Source organism: Mustelus asterias, chromosome 5 (assembly GCF_964213995.1).
Source record: "Mustelus asterias chromosome 5, sMusAst1.hap1.1, whole genome shotgun sequence".
Classification (NCBI taxonomy): Eukaryota; Metazoa; Chordata; class Chondrichthyes; order Carcharhiniformes; family Triakidae; genus Mustelus; species Mustelus asterias.
The window spans coordinates 7601390-7625497 of record NC_135805.1 but is presented as its reverse complement, the minus strand read 5'-3'; the positions used below and the strand labels follow the sequence as shown (position 1 = coordinate 7625497).

Genomic DNA, 24108 nt, shown 5'->3' with positions numbered 1-24108 from the left:
GTTAGCTTTTATTAACAGGGGGTTGGAGTTTAAGAGCCGTGGGGTTATGCTGCAACTGTACAGGACCTTGGTGAGACCACATTTGGAATATTGTGTGCAGTTCTGGTCACCTCACTATAAGAAGGATGTGGAAGCGCTGGAAAGAGTGCAGAGGAGATTTACCAGGATGCTGCCTGGTTTGGAGGGTAGGTCTTATGAGGAAAGGTTGAGGGAGCTAGGGCTCTTCTCTCTGGAGCGGAGGAGGCTGAGGGGAGACTTAATAGAGGTTTATAAAATGATGAAGGGGATAGATAGAGTGAACGTTCAAAGACTATTTCCTCGGGTGGATGGAGCTATTACAAGGGGGCATAACTATAGGGTTCGTGGTGGGAGATATAGGAAGGATATCAGAGGTAGGTTCTTTACGCAGAGAGTGGTTGGGGTGTGGAATGGACTGCCTGCAGTGATAGTGGAGTCAGACACTTTAGGAACATTTAAGCGGTTATTGGATAGGCACATGGAGCGCACCAGGATGATAGGGAGTGGGATAGCTTGATCTTGGTTTCAGATAAAGCTCGGCACAACATCATGGGCTGAAGGGCCTGTTCTGTGCTGTACTGTTCTATGTACTATGTATACTGTGCCCCGCACCTTCAGAGTCACCACGCAGTACCTGAGGACATTTACAGAGCGAGACTGCGATGCCATGGAGATCATTTGCTTGACGGGCCGCACGGAAAGGACGTATCGACGCACCGTATCAGGGTGAATGAAGCTCTCCGTACTCCCGCTGTCAAACAAACAATGCTCCCTGTGCCCGTTTACCTCGATGTCCATCATGGACTTGGCGAGTCGATGAGGCTTGGACTGGTCCAGGGTAACCGACGCCACCGTTGAATCTTGCAGATAGCCATAGAGGGCTGATGAGATCGGAGATGGCGGCCCCTGCTGGTCGCTCGCAGCCGAAGTCGTCCAAGATGGCGGCCCCCGCGGGTCGCCGGCGGCCGATGACGTCATCCAAGATGGCGGCCCCCGCGGGTCGCACGTGGCCGGGGTCATCCAAGATGGTGGCCCCCGCAGGTCGCACGCGGCCGGGGTCGTCCAAGATGGCAGCCCCCATGGGTCACACGCGGCGCTCGTGGATTTGGAGGTGGACTTACGGCAGACTTTGGCATAGTGTCCCTTCTTCCCACACGCGGAGCAGAACGACTCCCTCGCTGGGCAGCGTTGTCGGGGGTGCTTACCCAGGCCGCGGAAGTCGCACTTCGGGCCTCCAGAGGCTGCTGCAGCGGTCAGATCACCGGTGAGTCGTGGTGCAGCGTAGGTCTGTGGCCCTCCCGAGTACAGGGGTAGCGACGGCTGCGGTGTCCACGATGCGCCCACATGGTCAGGTGAGTAGGCCTCGAGATATTGGGAGGTCACCTCGAAGGATTCGGCCAGTTCCACAGTTTTCTTTAAGTCCAGCGCACCCTGTTCCAGTAGCCGTTGTCGGGTATAGGTCGTCCCGATGCCCGTGACAAAGGCATCTCTGATTAAGTCCTCTGTGTATTGGGTGGCAGTCACAGTCTTGCAGTTGCAGTTCCGGGCAAGCATTCGCAACACGCGCAGGAATTGGTCAACCGATTCTCCTGGCTGCCGTCTGCACGTAGCTAGGAGGTGTCTCACGTAGACTTCATTAGGCCATTTGTTATACTGGCCCTTTAAAAGTTCAATGACGTCCTTGTAATTTTCTGCGTCCCGAATCGTAGAATATACTACGTCGCTTACCCGGCCGTGGAGCACTCATAGTTTGTCAGCATCCGTACGGACAGCAGCGGAGGCGTCGATGTAGTCTTCGAAGCATTTCAGCCAATGATCAAACGTGTTTGATGCTCCTACAGTTTGAGGATCCAGGTTCAATCTGTCGGGTTTTAACATCTGCTCCATTTTTAAATCATGTCAATAAAATTGATGCACCATCAATCAAGCAAAGACTAGTTGTATGCAAGAACAAATAGGCTTTTATTAACAAGAACTTGGAGCCATCCCTGTCGGAGACCTGGTCCGTACTAAGGGCTAGGGGGAGGAGCCATCGCTTTTATACCCGGACCAGGGGAAGGAGTCTTGGGCGGAGCCGACAGGGATGTGCCACATATACAGGTAATAACAGATACTAACTAACAGTGGTTAACCACAACAGATAACAGATAAAAGTGGTTTACCACAGTAACCAAGAAGGTAGATGGGGCAGTGCAGTCGACGTTGTCTACATAGACTTCAGCAAGGCCTTTGACAAGGTACCGCATGTTAGATTGTTGCATAAAGTTAAATTTCACGTGATTCAGGGTGGGGTATCTAAATGGATACAAAATTGGCTTGACGACAGAAGGCTGTATTGTATTGGGTTGTATTGGGTTGTTTTTCAAACTGGAGACCCGTGACCAGGGGTGTGCCTCAGATCGGTGCTGGGTCCACTGTTATTTTCTATTTATATTAATGATTTGGATGAAAATTTATGGGACATGGTTTGTAAGTTTGCAGATGACACCAAGAATTGGTGGCATAGTGGACAGTGAAGAAGATTGTCTAGGATTTCATTGAGATCTTGTTCAATTGAGCATAAAGGAAGAAATAATTGGACTTTATCAGAAAGGTATTGCAGTAAGATTTTAACTTACATAGAGACTGGAAAAATCAAATTAGGTTGAGGGATAGCTGAAGTTAAGTTTATTTATTAGTGTCACGAGGAGACTTACATTAACACTGTAATGAAGTTACTGTGCAAATCCCCGAGTCATCACTCTCCAGCGCCTGTTCGTGTACACAAAGGGAGAATTTAGCATGGCCAATGCACCGAACCAACACGTCTTTCGGACTGTGGGAGGAAACCGGAGCACCCGCAGGAAACCCACAGGGACACGGGGAGAATATGCAGACTCTGCACAGATAGTGTGGTCAATGGAGGTGCAGTGATAAACATTTAAAGCAATATTTCAGAATGCACAGAATAGATGTATTCACTCCTAAAAAAATATTCAAAGGTGAGATTTTCTCTGATAGTGGCAAAGGTCGATGTTGGGTGGGAAAAGCGGCATTGCAGTTATCGACAGTAATGACAGCTTCTGTGGCAATGACAATCCCTTCTGTGGAAGGATTGTCTACAGAGTCTCTGTGGGTGGAAGTTCGGAGTGGGAAGGGGTCGATCACTTCACTGGGAGTTTTCTATAGGCCGCTCAATAATGACAAGGAGGTGGAGGAGCAGATAGGGAAACAGATCCTGGAGAGTTGCAATAATAGCAGAGTTGTTGTGATGGGAGACTTTAATTTCCCAAACATAGATTGGAATATCCCTAGGGTAAGGGGATTGGATGGGGAGGAGTTCGTTAGGTGTGTTCAGGAGGGTTTCCTGACACAGCATGTGGACAAGCCTACAAGAGGAGAGGCTGTACTTGATCTGATACTGACCAATGAACCTGGACAGGTCTCAGATCTCTCAGTGGGAGAGCATCTTGGGGATAGCGATCATAACTCTGTCTCCTTATGCTTGCATTGGAAAAAGAGAGGATCAGGCAAGCTAGGAAAGCGTTTATATGGAGTAAGGGGAAATATGAAGACATAAGGCAGCAAATTAGAGGAGTAAATTGGAAGGAGGTATTCTCGGGGAAATCTACTGAAGAGAGGTGGCAGATTTTCAAGGAATGTCTGTCTAGGGTTCTACAGGACAATGTTCCGAGCAGACAGGGAGGAGTTGGTAGGTTAAAGGAACCGTGGTGCACGAAAGCTGTGCGGGACCGAGTCGAGAAGAAAAGGAAAGCGTACAAAAGGTTCAGAGAGCTTGGCGAAGATAGGGATCTAGATGAGTATACGGCTTGTAGGAAGGGACTAAAGAAGGAAATTAGGAGAGCCAGAAGGGGTCATGAGAAGGCCTTGGCAAGTAGAATTAAGGAAAACTCTAAGGTGTTCTATAAATATGTGAAGAGTAAAAGGATGAGACGTGAAGGAATAGGGCCTATAAAAGGTGAAGGCGGGAAAATCAGTACGGAACCAGTAGAAATGGCAGAAGTGCTTAATGAGTATTTTGCCTCGGTTTTCACAGAAAAGGACATGGGTGGACGTACTGTGGGCTTGTGGTGGACTGAAAAGATTGAGTATGTGGACTTTAACAAAGAGGTCGTGCTGGAATCTTTGAATGGCATCAAGATAGATAAGTCGCCGGGTCCAGATGGGATGTACTCCAGGTTGCTGTGGGAGACGAGGGAAGAGATTGCAGAGCCTCTGGCGATGATCTTTGCGTCGTCGATGGAGACGGGAGAGGTGCCGGAGGATTGCGGATGTGGTTCCTATTTTCAAGAAGGGGAATAGGGATAGCCCAGGAAATTACCGACCGGTGAGTCTAACCTCAGTGGTTGGTAAGCTGATGGAAAAGATCCTGAGGAACAAGATTTATGAGCATTTAGAGTGGTTTAGTATGCTCAAGAATACTCAGCATTGCTTTGTCAAAGGCAGATTGTGCCTTACGAGCCTGGTGGAGTTCTTCGAAAACACATTGACCAAGGGAAAGCGGTAGATGTGGTTTATATGGATTTTAGCAAAGCGTTCGATAAGGTCCCCCATGCAAGGCTTCTAGAAAAAGTGAGAGGGCATGGGATCCAAGGGGCTGCTGCCCTGTGGATCCAGAACTGGCTTGCCCAAAGGAGGCAGAGAGTGGGTATAGATGAGTCTTTTTCTAATTGGATGTCGGTCACCAGTGGTGTGCCCCAGGGATCTGTTCTGGGACCCTTGCTGTTTGTCATTTTCATAAATGACCTGGATGAGGACGTGGAGGGATGGGTTGGTAGGTTTGCCGACGACACAAAGGTTGGTGGGGTTGTGGATAGTCTGGAGGGATGTCAGAAGTTACAGAGGGACATAGATAGGATGCAAGGCTGGTCGGAGAAGTGGCAGATGGACTTCAATCCAGATAAATGCGTAGTGGTACATTTTGGCAGGTCAAATGGGATGAAGGAGTACAATATAAAGGGAAAGACTCTTAGTACTGATGAGGATCAGAAGGACCTTGGGGTCCGGGTCCATAGGACTCTAAAATCGGCCCCGCAGGTGGAGGAGGTGGTTAAGAAGGCGTATGGTGTGCTGGCCTTTATCAATCGAGGGATTGAGTTTCGGAGTCCAGGGATAATGATGCAGCTATATAAGACCCTCGTCAGACCCCACTTGGAGTACTGTGCTCAGTTCTGGTCGCCTCATTACAGGAAGGATGTGGAAAAGATTGAATGGATGCAGAGGCGATTTACAAGGATGTTGCCTGGATTGAGTGGCATGCCTTATGAGGATAGGCTGAGGGAGCTCGGTCTTTTCTCCTTGGAGAGACGTAGGATGAGAGGAGACCTAATAGAGGTATATAAGATGTTGAGAGGCATAGATCGGGTGGACTCTCAGAGGCTTTTTCCCAGGGTGGAAATGGCTGCTACGAGAGGACACAGGTTTAAGGTGCTGCGGGGTAGGTACAGGGGAGATGTTAGGGGGAAATTTTTCACACAGAGGGTGGTGGGGGGCGAGTGGAATCGGCTGCCATCAGTGGTGGTGGAGGCGAACTCAATAGGGTCTTTTAAGAGACTCCTGGATGAGTGCATGGGATTTAATAGGATGGAGGGTTATAGGTAGGCCTAAAAGGTAGGGATATGTTCGGCACAACTTGTGGGGCTGAAGGGCCGGTTCTGTGCTGTAGTTTTCTATGTTTCTATGTTTCTCCCACCATATAGTTCAAGATTTAGTGCAAAAAGAAGGCAAGCAGGGGTTCCAGGATGTATTGTTGATGGGCAGCCTTGGTTCGCCAGCCCTGCCATCACCTCAACCTCAAGGATCTGGGTGCCATTTTTAAAGACTGCCACAGTGCATAGTGAGCACACCAGGAAACATTCCTCAGTCAGGTTCACCCCTTGGCATCATCTTGCACCTCCTGGCATCACCTTTGCATCACCTGGCATAACCCTGCCATCACCCTGTCACGGCCTTCTCCTGCCTGAACACTGCACTCACCTCCGAGCTCCCCTTGGAGTGCCACTCACCAAGTGCCTTCTGAGGCTTGTCGTGCATCACCCCATTCTGACATCATGCTGCTATGGATGCATTTTGTGCTGTACGGGTATGATGTATGGATCCAAGAATGATATCCAAATGTATTTAATGAGGTTCCAGACATTGAATGGCAGGAAGCATAGTCTATCACTGACTGGGGAGGTGAAGATTGTTTCTTGCTTTTACATTGATGTGAAACATGATTTTGGCCACTTTTTCTCCTTTTTCTTGCATCATTTTCTACTCTCACTGCCAAACTCTCCCATTGTGAACATAAATGGAAAATACCGACTCTAGGGATGGACCCACAATCTACGGTTAACTAGAAAGGTTAAAGACAGTATCAAACTTGAAGAAAAAGCTCTACTCACCTTTACGTCCCCGGGGAGACCCCATGACAGGTTCACGTTGAGGTGAACCTGTTGTAAATTATGCCGATGTTACGTCACGTTACCTTGGCTAGAATATCCAAGGGGGCTTCAATATCTGGTGAGGGGGTGGTTAATTATATTTAAATCAGCTCATGCCTGTTATGGGCGAAGAACTGGCAAAGTCACCAGTGAAGAGCAGGGAAGAACTGAAATGATCTCACTGGTGAGATCTGCAATTTCCAGATCTTGAGCTCTCACCAGCAGCATGGATGGCAAACATGGGCTTGGGATCGCCCCTATGACAGAAAGCTAGCCAGAAATATACAAACAGAGAGTGGGCGGCATTTTCCAGCTGAGCTCGCATGAAATCCAAAAAAATCCCACCCGAGGTCAACGGACCTTTGCAATCCACCTGCTATGATTCACATGGCGGGTGGAGCAGAAAAGTTCCTTCCAGTGAGTTTTTATAAATATTTCATAATGAAAGGAGTTAATAAAGTGAGTGTTGGTCCTACAGAAAGTGAGTCTGGAGAATTGATAATGGAAACAAGGAGATGGGAGGTGAATTGAACAAGTTTTTTGTATCAATCTTCACTATCAAGGATATCAGTAACATCCCAGTAGCAGCTATAAACCAGGAAATGGAATGGAGGGTGGAACACAGGGAAATTGCTGTTACAGAAGTAGTACTGATAAATTGGTGGAGTTGTGGGCTGACATCCTAAGGACTTAACAAATATGTCGAGTGAGATAGTTGATGCATTGGTTTTAAATTTCCAAAACTCTCTAGATTGGGAATTAATAAATGCTTATTCAAAAAGAGCAGGAAACAGAAAGCAAAAATTACAGGCCAATTAGGTTACCACCTGAAAATATTAGAAGCTATTATTAAGAAGTTGTCGCAGGGTACTTGGTAATCAGGCAGCATCAACATGATCTTGTGAAAGGGAAATCATGCTTTCCCAACTTCTTTGAGGAAATAGCATGTATTGTGGATAAAGAGGAACTGGTGGATGTACTGGACGTGAATTTCTTTAAGGCATTTGATGAGCACCAAATCAAAGGTTACCGCAAAAAACAAAAACACATGTTTTATGGGGTATCATTGGGTTGGATAGGAGATTGGCTGGCTAACAGGAAGAACATAAGAACATAAGAACTAGGAGGAGGAGTAGGCCATCTGGCCCCTCGAGCCTGCTCCGCCATTCAATAAGATCATGGCTGATCTTTTTGCGCGGGCGGGTAAGTGGACTCAGCTCCACTTACCCGCCCGCTCACCATAACCCTTAATTCCTTTACTGTTCAAAAATTTATCTATCCTTGCCTTAAAAACATTCAATGAGGTAGCCTCAGCTGCTTCACTGGGCAGAGAATTCCACAAATTCATAACCCTTTGTGTGAAGAAGTTCCTCCTCAACTCAGTCCTAAATCTGCTTCCCCTTATTTTGAGGCCATGCCCCCTCGTTCTAGTTTCACCCGCCAGTGGAAACAACTTTCCTGCTTCTCTCTTATCTATTCCCTTCATAATCTTACGTGTTTCGGTAAGATCTCCCCTCATTCTTCTGAATTCCAATCAGTATAGCCCCAATCTACTCAGTCTCTCCTCATAAGCCAACCCTCTCAACTCCGGAATTAACCTAGTGAATCTCCTCTGCACCCCCTCCAGTGCCAGTATATCCTTTCTCAAGTAAGGAGACCAAAACTGTACACAGTACTCCAGGTGTGGCCTCACCAGCACCTTATACAGCTGCAACATAACCTTGCTGTTTTTAAACTCCATCCCTCTTGCAATGAAGGACAAAATTCCATTTGCCTTCTTAATTCCCTGCTGCACCTGCAAACCAACTCCTTGAGATTCCTGCACAATGACTCCCAGGTACCTCTGCACAGGAGCATGCTGCAATTTTTTACCATTTAAATAATAGTCCATTTTGCTGTTATTCCTACCAAAATGGATGACCTCACATTTACCAACATTGTACTCCATCTGCCAGACCCTTGCCCACTCACTTAGACTATCTATATCCCTTTGCAGACTTTTAGTGTCCTCTGCCCACATTGCTCTGCCACCCATCTTAGTGTCATCTGCAAATTTTGTCACACTACACTTGGTCCCCAACTCCAAATCATCTATTTAAATCGTAAACAATTGCGGTTCCAACACTGATACCTGAGGCACACCACTAGTCACTGATTGCTAACCAGAAAAACACCCATTTACCCCCACTTTTTGCTTTCTGTTTGTTATCCAATCCTCTATCCATGCTAATACATTACCCGTAACACCGTGCATCTTTATCTTACGTCTTTAGTGCGGCATCTTGTTTAATGCCTTCTGGAAATCCAGATACACCACATCCACAGGTTCCCCATTGTCCACTGCACATGTAATGTTCTCAAAGAATTCCACCAAAATTAGTCAAACATGACCTTCCCTTCATGAACCCATGCTGCGTCTTACCAATGGGACAATTTATATCCAGATGTCTCACTATTTCTTCCTTGATGATAGATTCAAGCATTTTCCCAACTACAGAAGTTAAGCTAACCAGCCTATAGTTACCTGCCTTTTGTCTACCTTCTTTTTTAAACAGTAGCACAGAGTAGGTATAAATGAGTCTTTATCAGGTTGGTGAGAATCAGCAAAGTCAGCAAAATGCAGCTGAAAGATAACTGGAAAGCTTCAAAATAATACCAATGTACGGTCAGTTCTAGTCTCAGTTGAGGTAGACTTGGGACCTATCTCCTTGTCCTGCTCCTGAGAGTGGAAGGCAAATGCAAACCCACACTAACAAAAACCGCCAAGAAAACAGCTCAGGATAAAGCATCAGCAGACAATGAGCCACTGAGCTGCCTTTTGGTAGAGCACATATCGATGAATGAATGAACAGTTCATACCAATAGATCCAATTTTAAGAAAAGAATGGATTGAGGAAATTCGTTAAGAAAGCAGGCAAATGGGGTTGAGGTTCAAAGAATGAAAAGGCCCGATCCCATTATCTCTTGATAGCAGAATGAACAAAATTACTTTAAAACTGACAGTGCTGTGACATACCATTTCATAGATTTTTGGGACAACAAATACAAAATCTTCAGGTTCGTCACCAGTTGGCTCTGGAAGGTCACGAAGGAAATCGACAAAGTATGGCTCTTTGTGAAGTTTTTCTGCCATTTGCCTTCCAATGTTGTCTCCAATAACTCGTGTCACTGCATTTTCAAACCAGTATTTATCGTCGTCAGTAATAAATCTATGAAGTAACATAAAAACCAATCATTGTTAACTTTATTACCATGAATGGATAAAATGAAGCACTGTCACAAAACTGTGGGGGTGATTCTCCCAAAAAAGTTCTAAGTACTGAATTCACAGAGAAAACTGATGTAAATTATGGTTGTCTCTTCAGTGGGAGTTCACTCTCAAATCTGCCACACTCTGTGCAATGCAGAGGTCACAATCGTGAATATCATTCAATAGGCGGGCCTATTCACGTCAGAATCTGACAGTTTTGGAACTCTGCACATGTGCATTGACCCCAATCTGTCAGCCTGCACTTTGCTGACCAGCCCAATCACTGGCCAGCCCAGGACCTCCACAGTGTCCCTCCAATACCCCCCCCACTGCCCGATCGCAGCCCCCACGAACATTCCCGGGCCAGCCCCGACACCCCCCCACCCATCCCCTCCAGGAGCATCCTGATCTCTAGCCGCACCCCCACCATCCCAGCAGTGTCAATCCCCCCCCCAACCATCACCCACACCAGCAGACCACCGTTCCCCAACCCACCCCACTCCCCCGGGAGGCAGATATTTAAATGCCATTGAAATAAAATTAAAATGACTTACCTGCTGTTCTCGCCGGTTTCGAGCATGGTCCTGACCACTCCGGATATCCAGCACTCGGAGATGCGTGCGCGTCGGGAGCGCATGCGCGAGTCGGCCCACACGTGATTCACCCGGCCCGACATGCGAAAACATTAGCATGTCGAGATGGGAGAACGCCCCCTGTATGTTTATACCTTATGGGTGTATAATTTATGCAAATATAATTCTATAATGATACCAATGTAGAATTCAAATAATCAAATTATAGCTTGAGCAGAGAACAGGTCAAAAAGGGCTGCCAATGAAGTGAATTGCAAAAAGAATGAGCAGTTCTTAAACAAGAATGTGGTGACAGTGGGAATGAGAGTGAGGAACATGAAACAATTCACCCCTGAATTGAAAGACCTCAAACAGTTAACCATGATACAGAAAGGATGAAAAACTGACTCATGATTACTTAAAAAATTGGGCAATGACACAGGTGATTGGTAAGTATGAATTGCGAGCAGTTGTCTTGAGAATTAATGAAGCTTTTAAACATGAAAAGGATTGAGCTAAGAGACTGGCACCATGAGAGGGAAATCATTTTATCCTTTTGTTGTATAAACAATGGAGAATTGTCTGTGCTCTTGCAGTTCTGCACAGCGTAGGACATAGAAACTGGAAGCAGGAGTAGGCCATTCGGCCCTTCAAGCCTGCTCCAGCATTCATTTTGATTTGATTTGATATATTATTGTCACATGTATTAGTACACAGTGAAAAGTATTGTTTCTTGCGCACCATACAGACAAAACATACCGTTCATAGAGAAGGAAACAACAGAGTACAGAATATAGTGTTACAGTTATAGCTAAGATATAGAGAAAGATCAACTTAATGCAAGGTAGGACCATTCAAAAGTCTGATGGTAGCAGGGAAGAAGCTGTTCTTGGTTGGTACATGACCTCAGACTTTTGTAGCTTTTTCCCGACGGAAGATGGTGGAAGAGAGAATGTCCTGGGTGTGTGGAGTCCTTAATTATGCTGGCTGCTTTGCTGAGGAAGCGGGAAGTCTCGACAGAGTTAATGATGGGAAGCTGGTTTGCGTGATGGATTGGGCTACATTCATGATCTTTTTTAGTTTCTTGCGGTCTTGGACAAAGCAGGAGCTATACCAAGCTGTGATACAACCAGAAAGAATGCTTTCTATGGTGCATCTGTAAAAGTTGGTGAGAGTCGTAGCTGACATGCCAAATTTCCTTAGTCTGTTGAGGAAGTAGAGACGTTAGTGCGTTTTCTTAACTATAGTGTCAGCATGGGGGGGACCAGGACAGGTTGTTGGTGATCTGGACACCTAAAAACTTGAAGCTCGCGACCCTTTCTACTTCGTCCCCATTGATGTAGATAGGAGCATGTTCTCCTTTACACTTCCTGAAGTCGATGACAATGTCCTTTGTTTTGTTGACATTGAGGGAGGGATTATTGTTGCCGCACCAGTTCACCAGATTCTCTATCTCATTCCTGTACTCTGTCTCATCAGTGTTTGAGATCTGTCCCACTACAGTGGTGTTGTCAGCAAACTTGAAAATCAAATTGGAGGGGGAATTTGATCACACAGTCATGGATGTACAAGGAGTATAGTAGGGGCTGAGAACACAGCCTTGTGGGGCACCGATGTTAAGGATGATTGTGGAGGAGGTGTTGTTGCCTATCCTTACTGATTGTCTCACTTGATGATGGGGCAGCACTCCGAAAGCTCGGCCTACCAAATAAACCTGCTGAGACTTCTGACTATGCCTTCCCCAGTCCAATGCCGGCATCTCCACATCATGGCTTACTGATTGTGGTCTGTGAGTTAGGAAGTTCAGGATCCAGTCGCAGAGGGAGGAGCCAAGGCCCAGGCAACGGTGTTTGGAGATGAGTTTCATAGGAACAATGGTGTTGAAGGCTGAGCTATAATCAATAAATAGGAGTCTGACATAGGTGTCTTTGTTACCTAGGTGTTCCAGGCTTGAGTGCAGGGCCAAGGAGATGGTGTCTGCTGTGGACCTGTTGTGGCGGTAGGCGAACTGTAGTGGATCCAGGCAGTCTGGGAGGCTGGAATTGATTTATGCCATGACTAGCCTTTTGAAGCACTTCTTAAATGATGGATGTCAGAGCCACCGGATGATAGTCATTAAGGCACGCTGCTTGGCTTTTCCTTTGTACTGGGATGATGGTCATCTCCTTGAAGCAGATGCAGACCTCAGATTGTTGTAAAGAGAGGTTGAAGATGTCTGCGAATACCCCCACCAGCTGATCTGCGCAGGATCTGAGTGCTCGTCCGGGTACTCCATCCGTGGGTTGACCTTCGAGAAAGCTGCTCTGACATCTGCAATGGTGACCTCAGATACAGATTTGTCCAAGGCTTCCAGAGTGGACGGCATGCTCTCACTGACTTCTTGCTCAAAACGGGCATAGAATGCATTGAGCTCATCAGGGAGGGGTGCGTTGGAACCGGCAATTTTACATGTCTTCATCTTGTTGCCTGTTATGTCTTGCAGACCTTGGCATAGTCGGCGGGGGTCTGTGTGGCTAGCCTGGGACTCTAGCTTGGTCCGGTACTGTCTTTTGGCATCTTTGATGGACCTCCTTAGATCATATCTGGCTTTCTTGTATAGGTCAGTGTCGCCTGACTTGAATGCCTCAGACTTAGGCTTAAGCAAGCAATGGATATCCCTGTTCATCCATGGTTTCCGGCTGATCATTGAATTTAATATCCTGATTCCCCCCTTCCTCCCATATCCCTTGATCCCTTTAGCCCCAAGAGCTATATCTAATTTATTTTTGAAATCAGACAACGTCTTGGCCTCAACTACTTTCTGTGGTAATGAATTCTACACATTCACCATCCTCTTGGTGAAGAAATTTCTCTTTACCTAAAAGGCTTATCCCTTATCTTGAAACTATGACCCCTAGTTCAAGACTCCCCCACCATTGGGAACATTCTTTCTGAATCTACCCTGTCTAACCCTGTTAGGGTTTTATAAGTTTCTATCTCAGCCTCTCTCACTCTTCTAAACTCCAGTGAATATAACCATAACTGACATAGGGCCTGATTTTACCAAAAACTTGCAGTAAAGTTGGGCGTCGGGCCTATACCGCGATCTGCACCTGATTCCAAGCAGATCGTGGCTTTACCGATACCCGATTCGGGCGCGGGTCCGGCCCACGCCCGAATCGGGTGGCCCGACAATTTAAATGCATTAGCATGCATTTGAATCGACTTAATGAACCACGCGCACAACCCTACTGCCAAATCCCACTTTACCGTCTTCTGGCCCGATCGGGATCCGCGCTTTTAACGATCTGGTAAATAAAAGTCTGAAGTCGTCGCTGCAGCTTCCGAAGAGCGGGCTCAGAGCCTGCAATGGCTCTCTGACCCAGGTCATCCTCTGGTTGGGGATTGGGGGGGGTGGGTGGGGCGGGGGGGGAACAGACCCAGATCATCCTCTGGTCGGGGGGGTGTCCGCTGCCAGTCTGCGGCCGATCCCTCCTGCTGGAGTGGACGTGCGGCCATGCCATCCCACAAAACCGTCAAGATGAAGCGATTCCTTGCTAAGAAGATGAAGCAGAACCGGCCGATTCCACAGTGGATCCGCATGAAAACCGGCTACAAGATCAGTACAAGTCCAAGAGGAGACACTGGAGAAGGACCAAGCTGGACCTGTAAAGGGATACACCATCACTGGTACACTACTAGCCACAGCCATCTCGCCCGCTCTCTTGCCCCTGCAGGGAAGAGTAATCTGTGGCTGGTAGTGTACCAGCGATGGTGTATCCCTTTACAGGCCCAGCTTGGTCCTTCTCCAGTGTCTCCTCTTGGTCTTGTTCTGATCTTGTAGCCGGTTTTCATGCGGATCCACTGTGGAATTGGCCGGTTCTGCTTCATCTTCTTAGCGAGGAATCGCTTCATCCTGAAGGTTTTGTGGGATGGCATGGCCGCACGTCCACTCCGGCAGGAGGGATTCGATCCTCCGGTGGGGAGGAGGGATCGCCCGCAGAGTGGCGGCGGACCCCCCTGCCCCCTCCCTCCCCACCCATCGGCCGCAGACTGGCAGCGGAACCCCTCCCGACCAGAGGATGATCTGGGTCCTGCCCCCCCCTCCACCTCCCACCCCCCCTCCTCCTCCCACCCCTCTCCTCCTCCCACCCCCCCTCCTCCCACCCCACCGCCGACCAGAGGATGACCGTCAGAGAGCCGCTCTCTCCGCTTTCTGCTTTTTTTTCCTTTCGCGCCCTGGCGCGCTCTGTCAGATTTTTTTCAAACTGCGCATGCGCAGTTCAGAGCTCCGATCAGTCCGCCAGCGCTAAGCCCTGCCCACAGCGCAGATCAGACCGGAGCCAGCAAAACGCGTATGTGCGCACTGGAAAGAGGATACCAGGCTCAGATCTATTTGACGCCCAGATTCGGCACTTAGACTCAAAATGGTAAAATCAGGCCCTTAGTCTCTCCACATATTACAGACCTGCCATCCCAGGAATCAGCCTGGTAAACTTTCATTGCACTAGCTCTGTAGCAAGAACATCTTCCTCAGATAATGACACACAACTGCACACAATACTCCAAGTGTGGCCTCACCAACGCCCAATACAATTGCAGTAGAATTTCCCTATTCTTGTACTCAAATACCCGCACAATGAAGGCCAATATACCATTTGTCTTCTTTACTGCCTGCTGTACCTGTGCGCTTACTTTCAGCGACTTATGCACCATGTCACCAAAGTCTCGCTGAGTACCCACCTCTCTCAATTTACACCCATTCAAATAATAATCTGCCTTCCCATTTTAGCTCCTGATTATTACAACATTATCTGCCATGCATATGCCCACTCGCTCAGCCTCTCCACATCATGCTGAAGAACCTCTGCATTTTCCTCACAGCTCACCCTCTGATCCAACTTTATATCATCTGCCAATTTGGAGATGATATATTTAGTACATAAATTTGGAGATGATATATTTAGTACATAAAATCATAGAATCATACAGTGCAGAAGAGGCCCCTCGGCCCCTCGACATGCAAGAAACACCTGAATCCCACCTAACCCATTTACCAGCACTTGGCCCATAGGTTTGAATGTTATGACGTGCCAAGGGCTCATCCAGGTACTTTTTAAAGGTTTGAACTTCCCTCATCCAAGTCATTAATATTTAATGTGAACTGTTGGGTCTTAGCATACATCCCCACTCGTCATTATCTGTCAATCGGAAAAAAGCCCATTTATTCCAACTCTTTGCTTCCTGTCTGCTAACCAGCTTTCTATCCATCTCATTTCACTACCCACAATCCCATGCGCTTTAACTTTACATAGTAATCTGCTATGTGAGACCTTGTCGAAAACCTTCTGAAAGTCTAAATAAACCACATCCACCAGTTCTACCTGGTCAACTCTACTAGTTACCTCCTCAAAGAATTCCAGTAGATTTGTTAAGCTCTCGTAGATCCATACTGACTTTATCTGATTATACCACTGCTTTCCAAATGCTGTGCTATGAAATCCTTGATAATGAACTCTAGCAACTTCTCTACTCCCGGCGATAGGCTCAGTGGTCTATAGTGATTTTTAAACTTGTATGATTTGTAACTCTTTCGCACGATAAACCCATTCCAGGTTTAATCACATTGAAAGGTAAGGTGATGGCTTAGTGGCATTATTGCTAGACTATTAATCCAGAAACTCAACTAACGTTCTCGGGACCCGGGTTTGAATCCTACCACGGCAGATGGTGGCATTTGAATTCAATTTTTAAAAATGAATTAAAAATCCACTGATGATCATGAAACCATTGTTCACTGTCGGAACTGTGAACTGTTGGGTCTTAGCATACATCCCCACTCGTCATTATCTGTCAATCGGAAAAAAGCCCATTTATTCCAACTCTTTGCTTCCTGTCTGCTAACCAGCTTTCTATCCATCTCATTTCATTACCCACAATCCCATGCGCTTTAACTTTACATAGTAATCTGCTATGTGAGACCTTGTCGAAAACCTTCTGAAAGTCTAAATAAACCACATCCACCAGATTGTCGGAAAAACCCATCTGGTTCACTAATGTCCTTCCGGGAAAGAAATCTGCCGTCCTTACCTGGTCTGGCCGACATGTGACTCCAGAGCCACAGCAATGACTCTCAACTGCCTTTGGGCAACTAGCAATGGGCAATAAATGCCGGCGTTTGTGAGGCCAGCCAACAACACTCATATCCCATGAATGAATACAAAATCAAAATGAAACAAAGTAAAAGGGAGTAGGAATATTCCATTCAGCCCTTCAAACCTGCTCCGCCATTTACTATGATCTTGGCTGATCCAACTCAATAGTTCAATTCATTTTCACCCCATATCCTTGGGTCATCTTCGCCTATGAGCTATAGCTATCTCCTTCTTGAATACATGCAAGCTGGAATTCTCTGATCTCGCCCATCAAATGCGAAAGGGATTTATACTGTAATTGTAGATTTCAATCAAATGGTAAAGTGTTCTATTCTGTGAGTGTGAGCAAATTAACTACAATGCAGTTAAATTGTAAATGGGTCTATACTGCTGTTGTAGATTTCAGTCAATTTGTAAACAGATTTGTACTATGATTGTAGGTTTCAATCAAATTTTAAAGGAATTTCTACTGTGATTGTAGGCTTCAGTCAAACTGTTTCAGTCAAATTGTCAAATGGTTTACACTGTGATTGTAAGTTTCAGTCAAACTGTGAAGTTGTTTATACATTTTAGTCAAATAGTAAAATGGTTTCAACTGTGATTGTATCTTTCTGTCAAATCGTAAAGGGACTGCTACTGAGGCTTCACTCAAATTGCAAAAAGGTATATTATAAGTTACAATCACAGTATCAATCCCTTTAAAATTTTACTGAATGTGAAACCATAAAATGGTTTATACTGATTGTAATTTCAGTGAAACTGTAAAGACGATTATACTGTTTCAGTCAAATCATAAAGGAGTTAATACAGTGATTGGAGGTTTCAGTCAAATTGTAAAGTGATTGATACTGTAATTGTAAGTTTCAGTCACAATTGTAAATAAATTTATACATAGAATCCTACAGTGCAGAAGACGGCTATTCAGCCCATCGAGTCTGCACCGACCACAATCCCACCCACGCACTATCCCCATAACCCCATGCATTTACGCTAACTAGTCCCCCTGACACTAAGGGGCAATTTAGCGTGGCCAATCCACCAAACCCACACATCTTTGGACTGTGGGAGCAAACTAGAGCACCCAGAGGAAACCCACGTAAGCACAGGGAGAATGTGCAAACTCCACACAGACAGTGACCCAAGCCAGGAATTGAACCCAAGACCCTGGTGCTGTGAAGTAGCAATGCTAACCACTGTGCCACCTGGTGATTACTGTGATTATCATTTTCTATCAAAGGCAATAAAAGATCTGCAACAAATGCTGGCCTTGTAATCAAAACTTACATCCCATGAATTCGTAAAAGAAAAATGCAATCAGAATTGTTATATTTTCTAACCATTTAATTTATTTGGTCAGTTATTTAGTTAATAATTTTATGAAATAACAGCATGTTACAGTTTCCTACTTCAAGAGAAAGATCTGTTTATTAGAATTTTTTAAAAAAAGGAATTAGCCTCTGAACTGAATTTGCACTTTACAGCAAATTCCCAACCTCAGAACTTAGTTTACGTGGAGCTCCTTTGATGACATTTTGTGCCACACAAATTCTAGTGTTCATTTGTGTGCCTGATGCAAGTTGACAGTAAGCTTTTAAGAGTCAGAAAATCCATTAAAGTGCCAGCACAAAATCAATTTCAACCACATGAATGACAGTAACTTCACCTTTGCAGGAGTGAGCACTGAGTGAAAATATTCCCTCTTAAACATTGTGATTACCTGTCTGCAATGACCCTGGTGCATTCATGTTTGAACAAAGCAAACAGAGTCTCCAGATCAGCGCACTCCTCAGCCTTTATGGTTAACATTCCCTGCCAGATACGAGATAAATCCCTCAGATTAAAGATGTAATGAAATTTAGCTGGTGTAGGTAGCATTTTCACCTAGAAAAGAACAAAGCAACTTTCATAATTCACATGAAACATAAGAGGTGAAAGACATTTTGCCAATAGCTTATGACAGATGTTGAAGAATAGGAAGCTTGATTTACACTTCAACGAGAAAGTAAATCAGGCTTTGATGTAAAAGAGGTAGCTGATTCATTAATGCTCATTTCTTACGTGTGCCACCTGTATAAACCATTAATCTTAATTACGCTCAGTTTTAATTAAATGAGACAGGAAATTCTGCAGCGAGAAACATAGCTCCTGAATCCTCAAATCCTGTCCACTGTCTACGAGGCATAAGTCAGAAGTGTGATGGAACGCTCCCCACTTGTTTGGATGAGTACAGCTCCAACACCATCCAGGACAAAGCAATTTCCTTGATTGGCACCCCATTCAAAACCTTAGGCATACACTCCATTCATCATTAACGCACAGTAGCAGAATCGTGTATCATCTATAAGATGCAAAGATGCTTTTCAATCCTGCGACCTCAAGCATCTTGAAGGACAATAGCAATGGAAGGGTATGTTTCTGAATGGAAGGCTGTGACAAGTGGCGTTCCCCAGGGTTCAGTGCTGAGACCTTCGCTGTTTGTAACATATATTAATGATTTGGAGGGAAATGTAACTGGTCTGATTAGTAAGTTTGCGGATGACACAAAGGTTGGTGGATTTGCGGATAGTGATGAGGACCATCAGAGGATACAGCAGGATATAGATCAGTTGGAGACTTGGGCAGAGAGATGGCAGATGGAGTTTAATCCGGACAAATGTGAGGTAATGCATTATGGAAGGTCTAATACGGATAGGAAATATACAGTAAATGGCAGAACCCTTAAGAGTATTGATAGGCAAAGGGATCTGGGTGTACAGGTACATAGGTCACTGAAAGTGGCAATGCAGTTGGAGAAGATGGTCAAGAAGACATAAGGCATGCTTGCCTTCATCGGCCGGGGCATTGAGTTTAAAAATTGGCAAGTCATGTTGCAGTTTTATAGAACCTTAGTTAGGCCACACTTGGAATATAGTGTTCAATTCTGGTTGCCACACTACCAGAAGGACATGGAGGCTTTGGAGAGGGTACAGAAAAGAATTACCAGGATGTTGCCTGGCATGGAGGGCATTAGTCATGAGGAGGGATTGGAGAAACTTGATTTGTTCTCACTGGGATGACGGAGGTTGAGGGGTGACCTGATAGAAGTCTACAAGATTATGAGAGGCATGGACAGAATGGATAGTAAGAAGCTTTTTCCCAGGGTGGAAGAGTCAATTACTGAGGGCATAGGTTTAAGGTGTGAGGGGCAAAGTTTAAAGGACATGTGCGGTGCAGATTTTTTAACACAGAGTGTGGTGGGTACCTGGAACTCATTGCCGGAGGAGGTAGTGGAAGCGGATACAGTAGTGACTTTTAATGGGCGTCTTGACAAATACATGAATAGGATGGGAATGGAGGGTATGGTCCCCGGAACGGTAGGGGGTTTTAGTTGAGCTGGGCAGCATCGTCGGTGCAGGCTTGGAGGGCCAAAGGGCCTGTTCCTGTGCTGTAATTTTCTTTGTTCTTGTTCTTTGTTGCATGGGAGCACCATCAACTGCAAGTTCACCTGTGTCCACTAGCATCTCACATTGCCTGCCCCCTACTGGTGCTGACACGTAAATCCTTCCCTCCTTCTTACCCTTGTGAATGGGGGCTGCAGACCGTCGATCTTGCTGACCCCGGAGGTCCTGTGGTTCCTCCGGTTCTGCTGTGGTCATGGATCAGGTGGGGGTTTCCCCAGCTTATTCCAACACACTGCTTAAGCTACACACCATCCTGACTTGGAACAATATCGCCAATCCTTCACTGTCCCTGGGTCAAATTCCTCCCAGCAGCATTGTGGATGTACTTAAAACACATGAACTGCAGCAGACCAAGAAGGTGATTCACCACCATCTGCTCAAGTGCAATTAGGGATGGGTAATAAATGCTAGCCGAGCTAGCCACAGCCACCTGCTTTGAACAAAAGTAATATCTGAGGCTTTCAGCAAGATTTCAATTTAAGTTAAATAAATTACACCATCAGATTTAATTATATATATTTAATAGATTAACAGTCTGAAATTCTGATCGGGAAAGAATTGTCTGAATTAAGAATGAAGAGAGGATTTTTCTATTGTTGTAGTGTGGTGGACCTCAGTTGTGCCTTTGTCCTATATGGACCACCGTTGTGTGTGTTTGTCATACCTGGACACATCCCCTTCCAGTTTGGCTCCCCCCTCGGCACCTAGTATAAAGGTGGCTGTCTCCTCCCCCTTGTTCAGTCCAGGTCAGTTATTTGTTGGGATCTGCTCCTGATTCTGTTGTGAATAAAAGCCTACACTTGTATTGGCACACCGGTAGTCTTTCGCCTTATTGATAGTGCATCAATTTTATTCACAACAGTTGACCAGCATGGAGCAGTTTCTAAAACCCGACAAGTTAGCATTAGACCCTCAAGAGGTTGGAGCCTCTGATAAATTCGATCATTGGCTGGACTGCTTCGAAGCATTCGTCGACACCGCTACGGCCATCGACACCGACGATGTTAACTCCACGTGCTCCGCGCCCGGGTAAGCGAAGCTGTCTATGGAATCTTCCGGGACGCTGCTACATATGCGGACACTATCGAGCTCCTAAAAGGGCAGTTCCGAAAGAGCCCTAACGTGGTTTACGCCAGACATCTCCTAACTACCCGCAAGCAGCAGCCAGGAGAATCGTGCGCCCAATTTCTGCGCGCCCTGCGGGTCCTAGCTCGAGCTTGTGACTGTAAGGCTGTTACAGCAGCTCAGAACACGGAGGACCTGATCCGCGACGCCTACGTTGCGGGCATTGAGTCTACATATATCCGGCAGCGCCTGCTGGAACAAGATGACCTAGATCTCCGAAGAACAGCCACGATAGCTGAAACGTTAGAAGCGGCCTCTCACAATCTCGGGTCTGACCCTGCATCCCGTTCTACCGACGGCTCCACTGCGACGGCTGTTCCGGCGGGGCCCAAATGTTACTTTTGCGGCCTACCCAAGCACCCTCGGCGTCGCTGCCCGGCGAAGGACGCGATTTGCTCCGGATGCGGTAAGCTAGGCCACTTCGCGAAAGTCTGCCGGGCAAAGCCACTTCCGAAGCCTAGTGGCGCCACTTGTGTTCCGCGGGCGCAGCCATCTTTAATGCAGGCGGCGGCTGCGCGCGAATCGCCATCTTTAATGCGGTCACCGGAAGTGCGGGAATCACCATCTTTGATGCGGTCAACGGAAGCGCAGGAATCGCCATCTTTGATGCGGTCACCGGAAGCGCGGGAATCGCCATCTTTGAGACTGGCATCAAGACGCGCTGAGCAGGAAGCTTTATCCGTGACGTCATCAGACGGGGACGAAGACGGATTCTTCTTGGATTCAACGGTGGCATCGATTTGCCTGGACCAGTCGCAGCCTCATCAACTCTCCAAGTCAATAATGGAGATCAAGGTAAATGGTCATGCAGAAAACTGCCTGTTCGACTGTGGGAGCACAGAAAGTTTTATACACCCTCGCACAGTGCGTCAACATGCCCTTCCCGTGCGACCCTGGAGCCAGACCATCTCCATGGCCTCGAATTCTCACTCAGTGGAGGTCCTCGGGTGCTGCTTGGTGACGCTGATGGCACAGGGCACAGTCTACGAGCGTTTTTGGCTCCTCGTGCTGCCGCGACTCTGCGCAGCTGTACTGCTGGGGTTAGATTTCCTCAGCCATCATAGGAGCATCACCCTGCAGTATGATGGCCCTTATCCCCCGCTCTCCATCTGCAAGGCGCCGTCACTGCAGCACCCCTCGCGCACCACCTGCAGTCTCTCGACCCTCAAGATCACCCCCCCCCCCTTATTTGATAACCTCACCCCGGATTGTAGGCCTATAGCCACCAAGAGTAGGCGCTATAGTGCAGATGACCGGGCCTTCATTCGGTCCGAGGTACAACGTTTGCTCCGGGAAGGGATTATCCAGGCCAGCACCAGCCCCTGGAGGGCGCAAGTGGTCGTAGTTAAATCGGGGGAGAAACACCGCATGGTGATTGACTACAGCCAGACCATAAACAGGTATACCCAACTAGATGCGTATCCTCTTCCCCGTATCGCGGACATCGTCAACCGCATCGCGCACTATAGGGTTTTCTCGACGATCGATTTGAAATCGGCTTACCACCAGCTCCCTATCCGCTCGGAGGATCGCCCATATACTGCCTTTGAGGCGGATGGCCGCCTCTACCAGTTCCTCCGAGTTCCCTTTGGTGTCAGCAATGGGGTCTCAGTCTTCCAGCGGGCCATGGATCAAATGGTACACCAGCACGGGCTACGGGCCACTTTCCCGTATCTGGATAACGTCACCATCTGCGGCCATGACCTGCAAGATCATGATGCCAACCTACAAAAATTCCTTCGTACGGCCACTCTCCTGAACCTCACATATAATGAGGCGAAGTGTGTTTTCCGGACACGCCGCCTCGCCATCCTTGGGTACGCGATAGAAAATGGTGTCCTTGGCCCCGACCCAGCCCGTATGCGTCCCCTGATGCAGCTTCCCCTTCCTACTACCCTCAAAGCACTGAGGAGATGCCTGGGCTTCTTCTCCTACTATGCCCAGTGGGTTCCCCGTTACGCGGATAAAGCCCATCTGCTCCTAAAATCGACCTCTTTTCCCCTGGCGGAGGAGGCCCGTTGGGCCTTCGACGACATCAAAGCGGATATCGCGAAGGCCGCGATGCATGCTGTGGACGAATCCATCCCATTCCAAGTGGAAAGTGATGCGTCTGACTTTGCCCTAGCTGCCACCCTTAACCAGAGGGGCCGTCCGGTGGCCTTCTTTTCCCGGACCTTACAAGGCCCTGAGATTCGACACTCCTCGGTCGAGAAGGAGGCCCAGGCCATCGTGGAAGCCGTCCGGCACTGGCGCCATTATTTTGCGGGCCAACGATTCACCTTAATTACGGACCAGCGGTCAGTTGCCTTCCTGTTTAACACCAGGCAAAAGGGCAAGATTAAGAATGACAAGATCTTGCGGTGGAGGATTGAGCTCTCCACCTACAGATATGACATCATGTACCGGCCCGGGAAGCTCAATTAGCCCCCAGATGCCCTGTCCCAGGGATCTTGTGCCAGCGCCCAACTAGACCAGCTACAGTCCCTCCATAACGACCTCTGTCATCCGGGTGTCACCAGATCTTTCCACTTTATCAAGTCCCATAACCTGCCCTACTCCCTCGAGGAAGTTCGGACGATTACCAGGCAATGCAGGGTCTGCGCTGAGTGCAAACCGCAGTTCTACTGGCCAGGTAGGGCACACCTTGTAAAGGCCACTCGAGCGTTTGAGCGCCTTAGCATTGACTTTAAAGGCCCCCTCCCCTCCTTTAACGGCAATGTTTATTTCCTGAATATCATTGATGAATACTCACCTTTCCCTTTTGCCTTCCCCTGCTTGGACATGACCACGGCTACAGTGATTCGGACCCTGACCACGCTCTTCACCCTGTTCAGCTTCCCAGACTATGTCCATAGCGATCGTGGGTCCTCTTTCATGAGTGACGAGCTGAGGCAGTACCTGCTCGCCAAAGGCGTTGCCTCCAGCCGCACCACTAGCTATGACCCCAGGGGAAATGGTCAAGTAGAGCGGGAGAATGCAACCATCTGGAAGGCCGGTCTAGGGGCCTTCCAGTCAGCCGTTGGCAAGACATCCTTCCGGACGCATTACATTCCATTAGGTCACTCTTGTGCACAGCGACCAATACGACCCCTCACGAGCGGATGTTTTCGTTTCCCAGGAAGTCCTCCTCGGGTACTTCACTCC

General features: G+C 47.2%; 1 protein-coding gene across 1 annotated transcript in view; it reads right to left on the bottom strand.

Annotated features, from left to right (window-relative positions):
* Nucleotides 1-24108, bottom strand: part of LOC144493944 (dynein axonemal heavy chain 8-like) — a 1661706-nt gene that overhangs the window by 469898 nt on the left and 1167700 nt on the right. Inside the window, exons 64-65 of the mRNA XM_078213521.1 lie at nucleotides 18117-18280; nucleotides 9460-9652 (exon numbers count right to left, since the gene is read on the bottom strand). Coding sequence (XP_078069647.1) covers nucleotides 9460-9652; nucleotides 18117-18280 — 357 coding nt within the window. The remainder of the gene's footprint in view (nucleotides 1-9459; nucleotides 9653-18116; nucleotides 18281-24108) is intronic.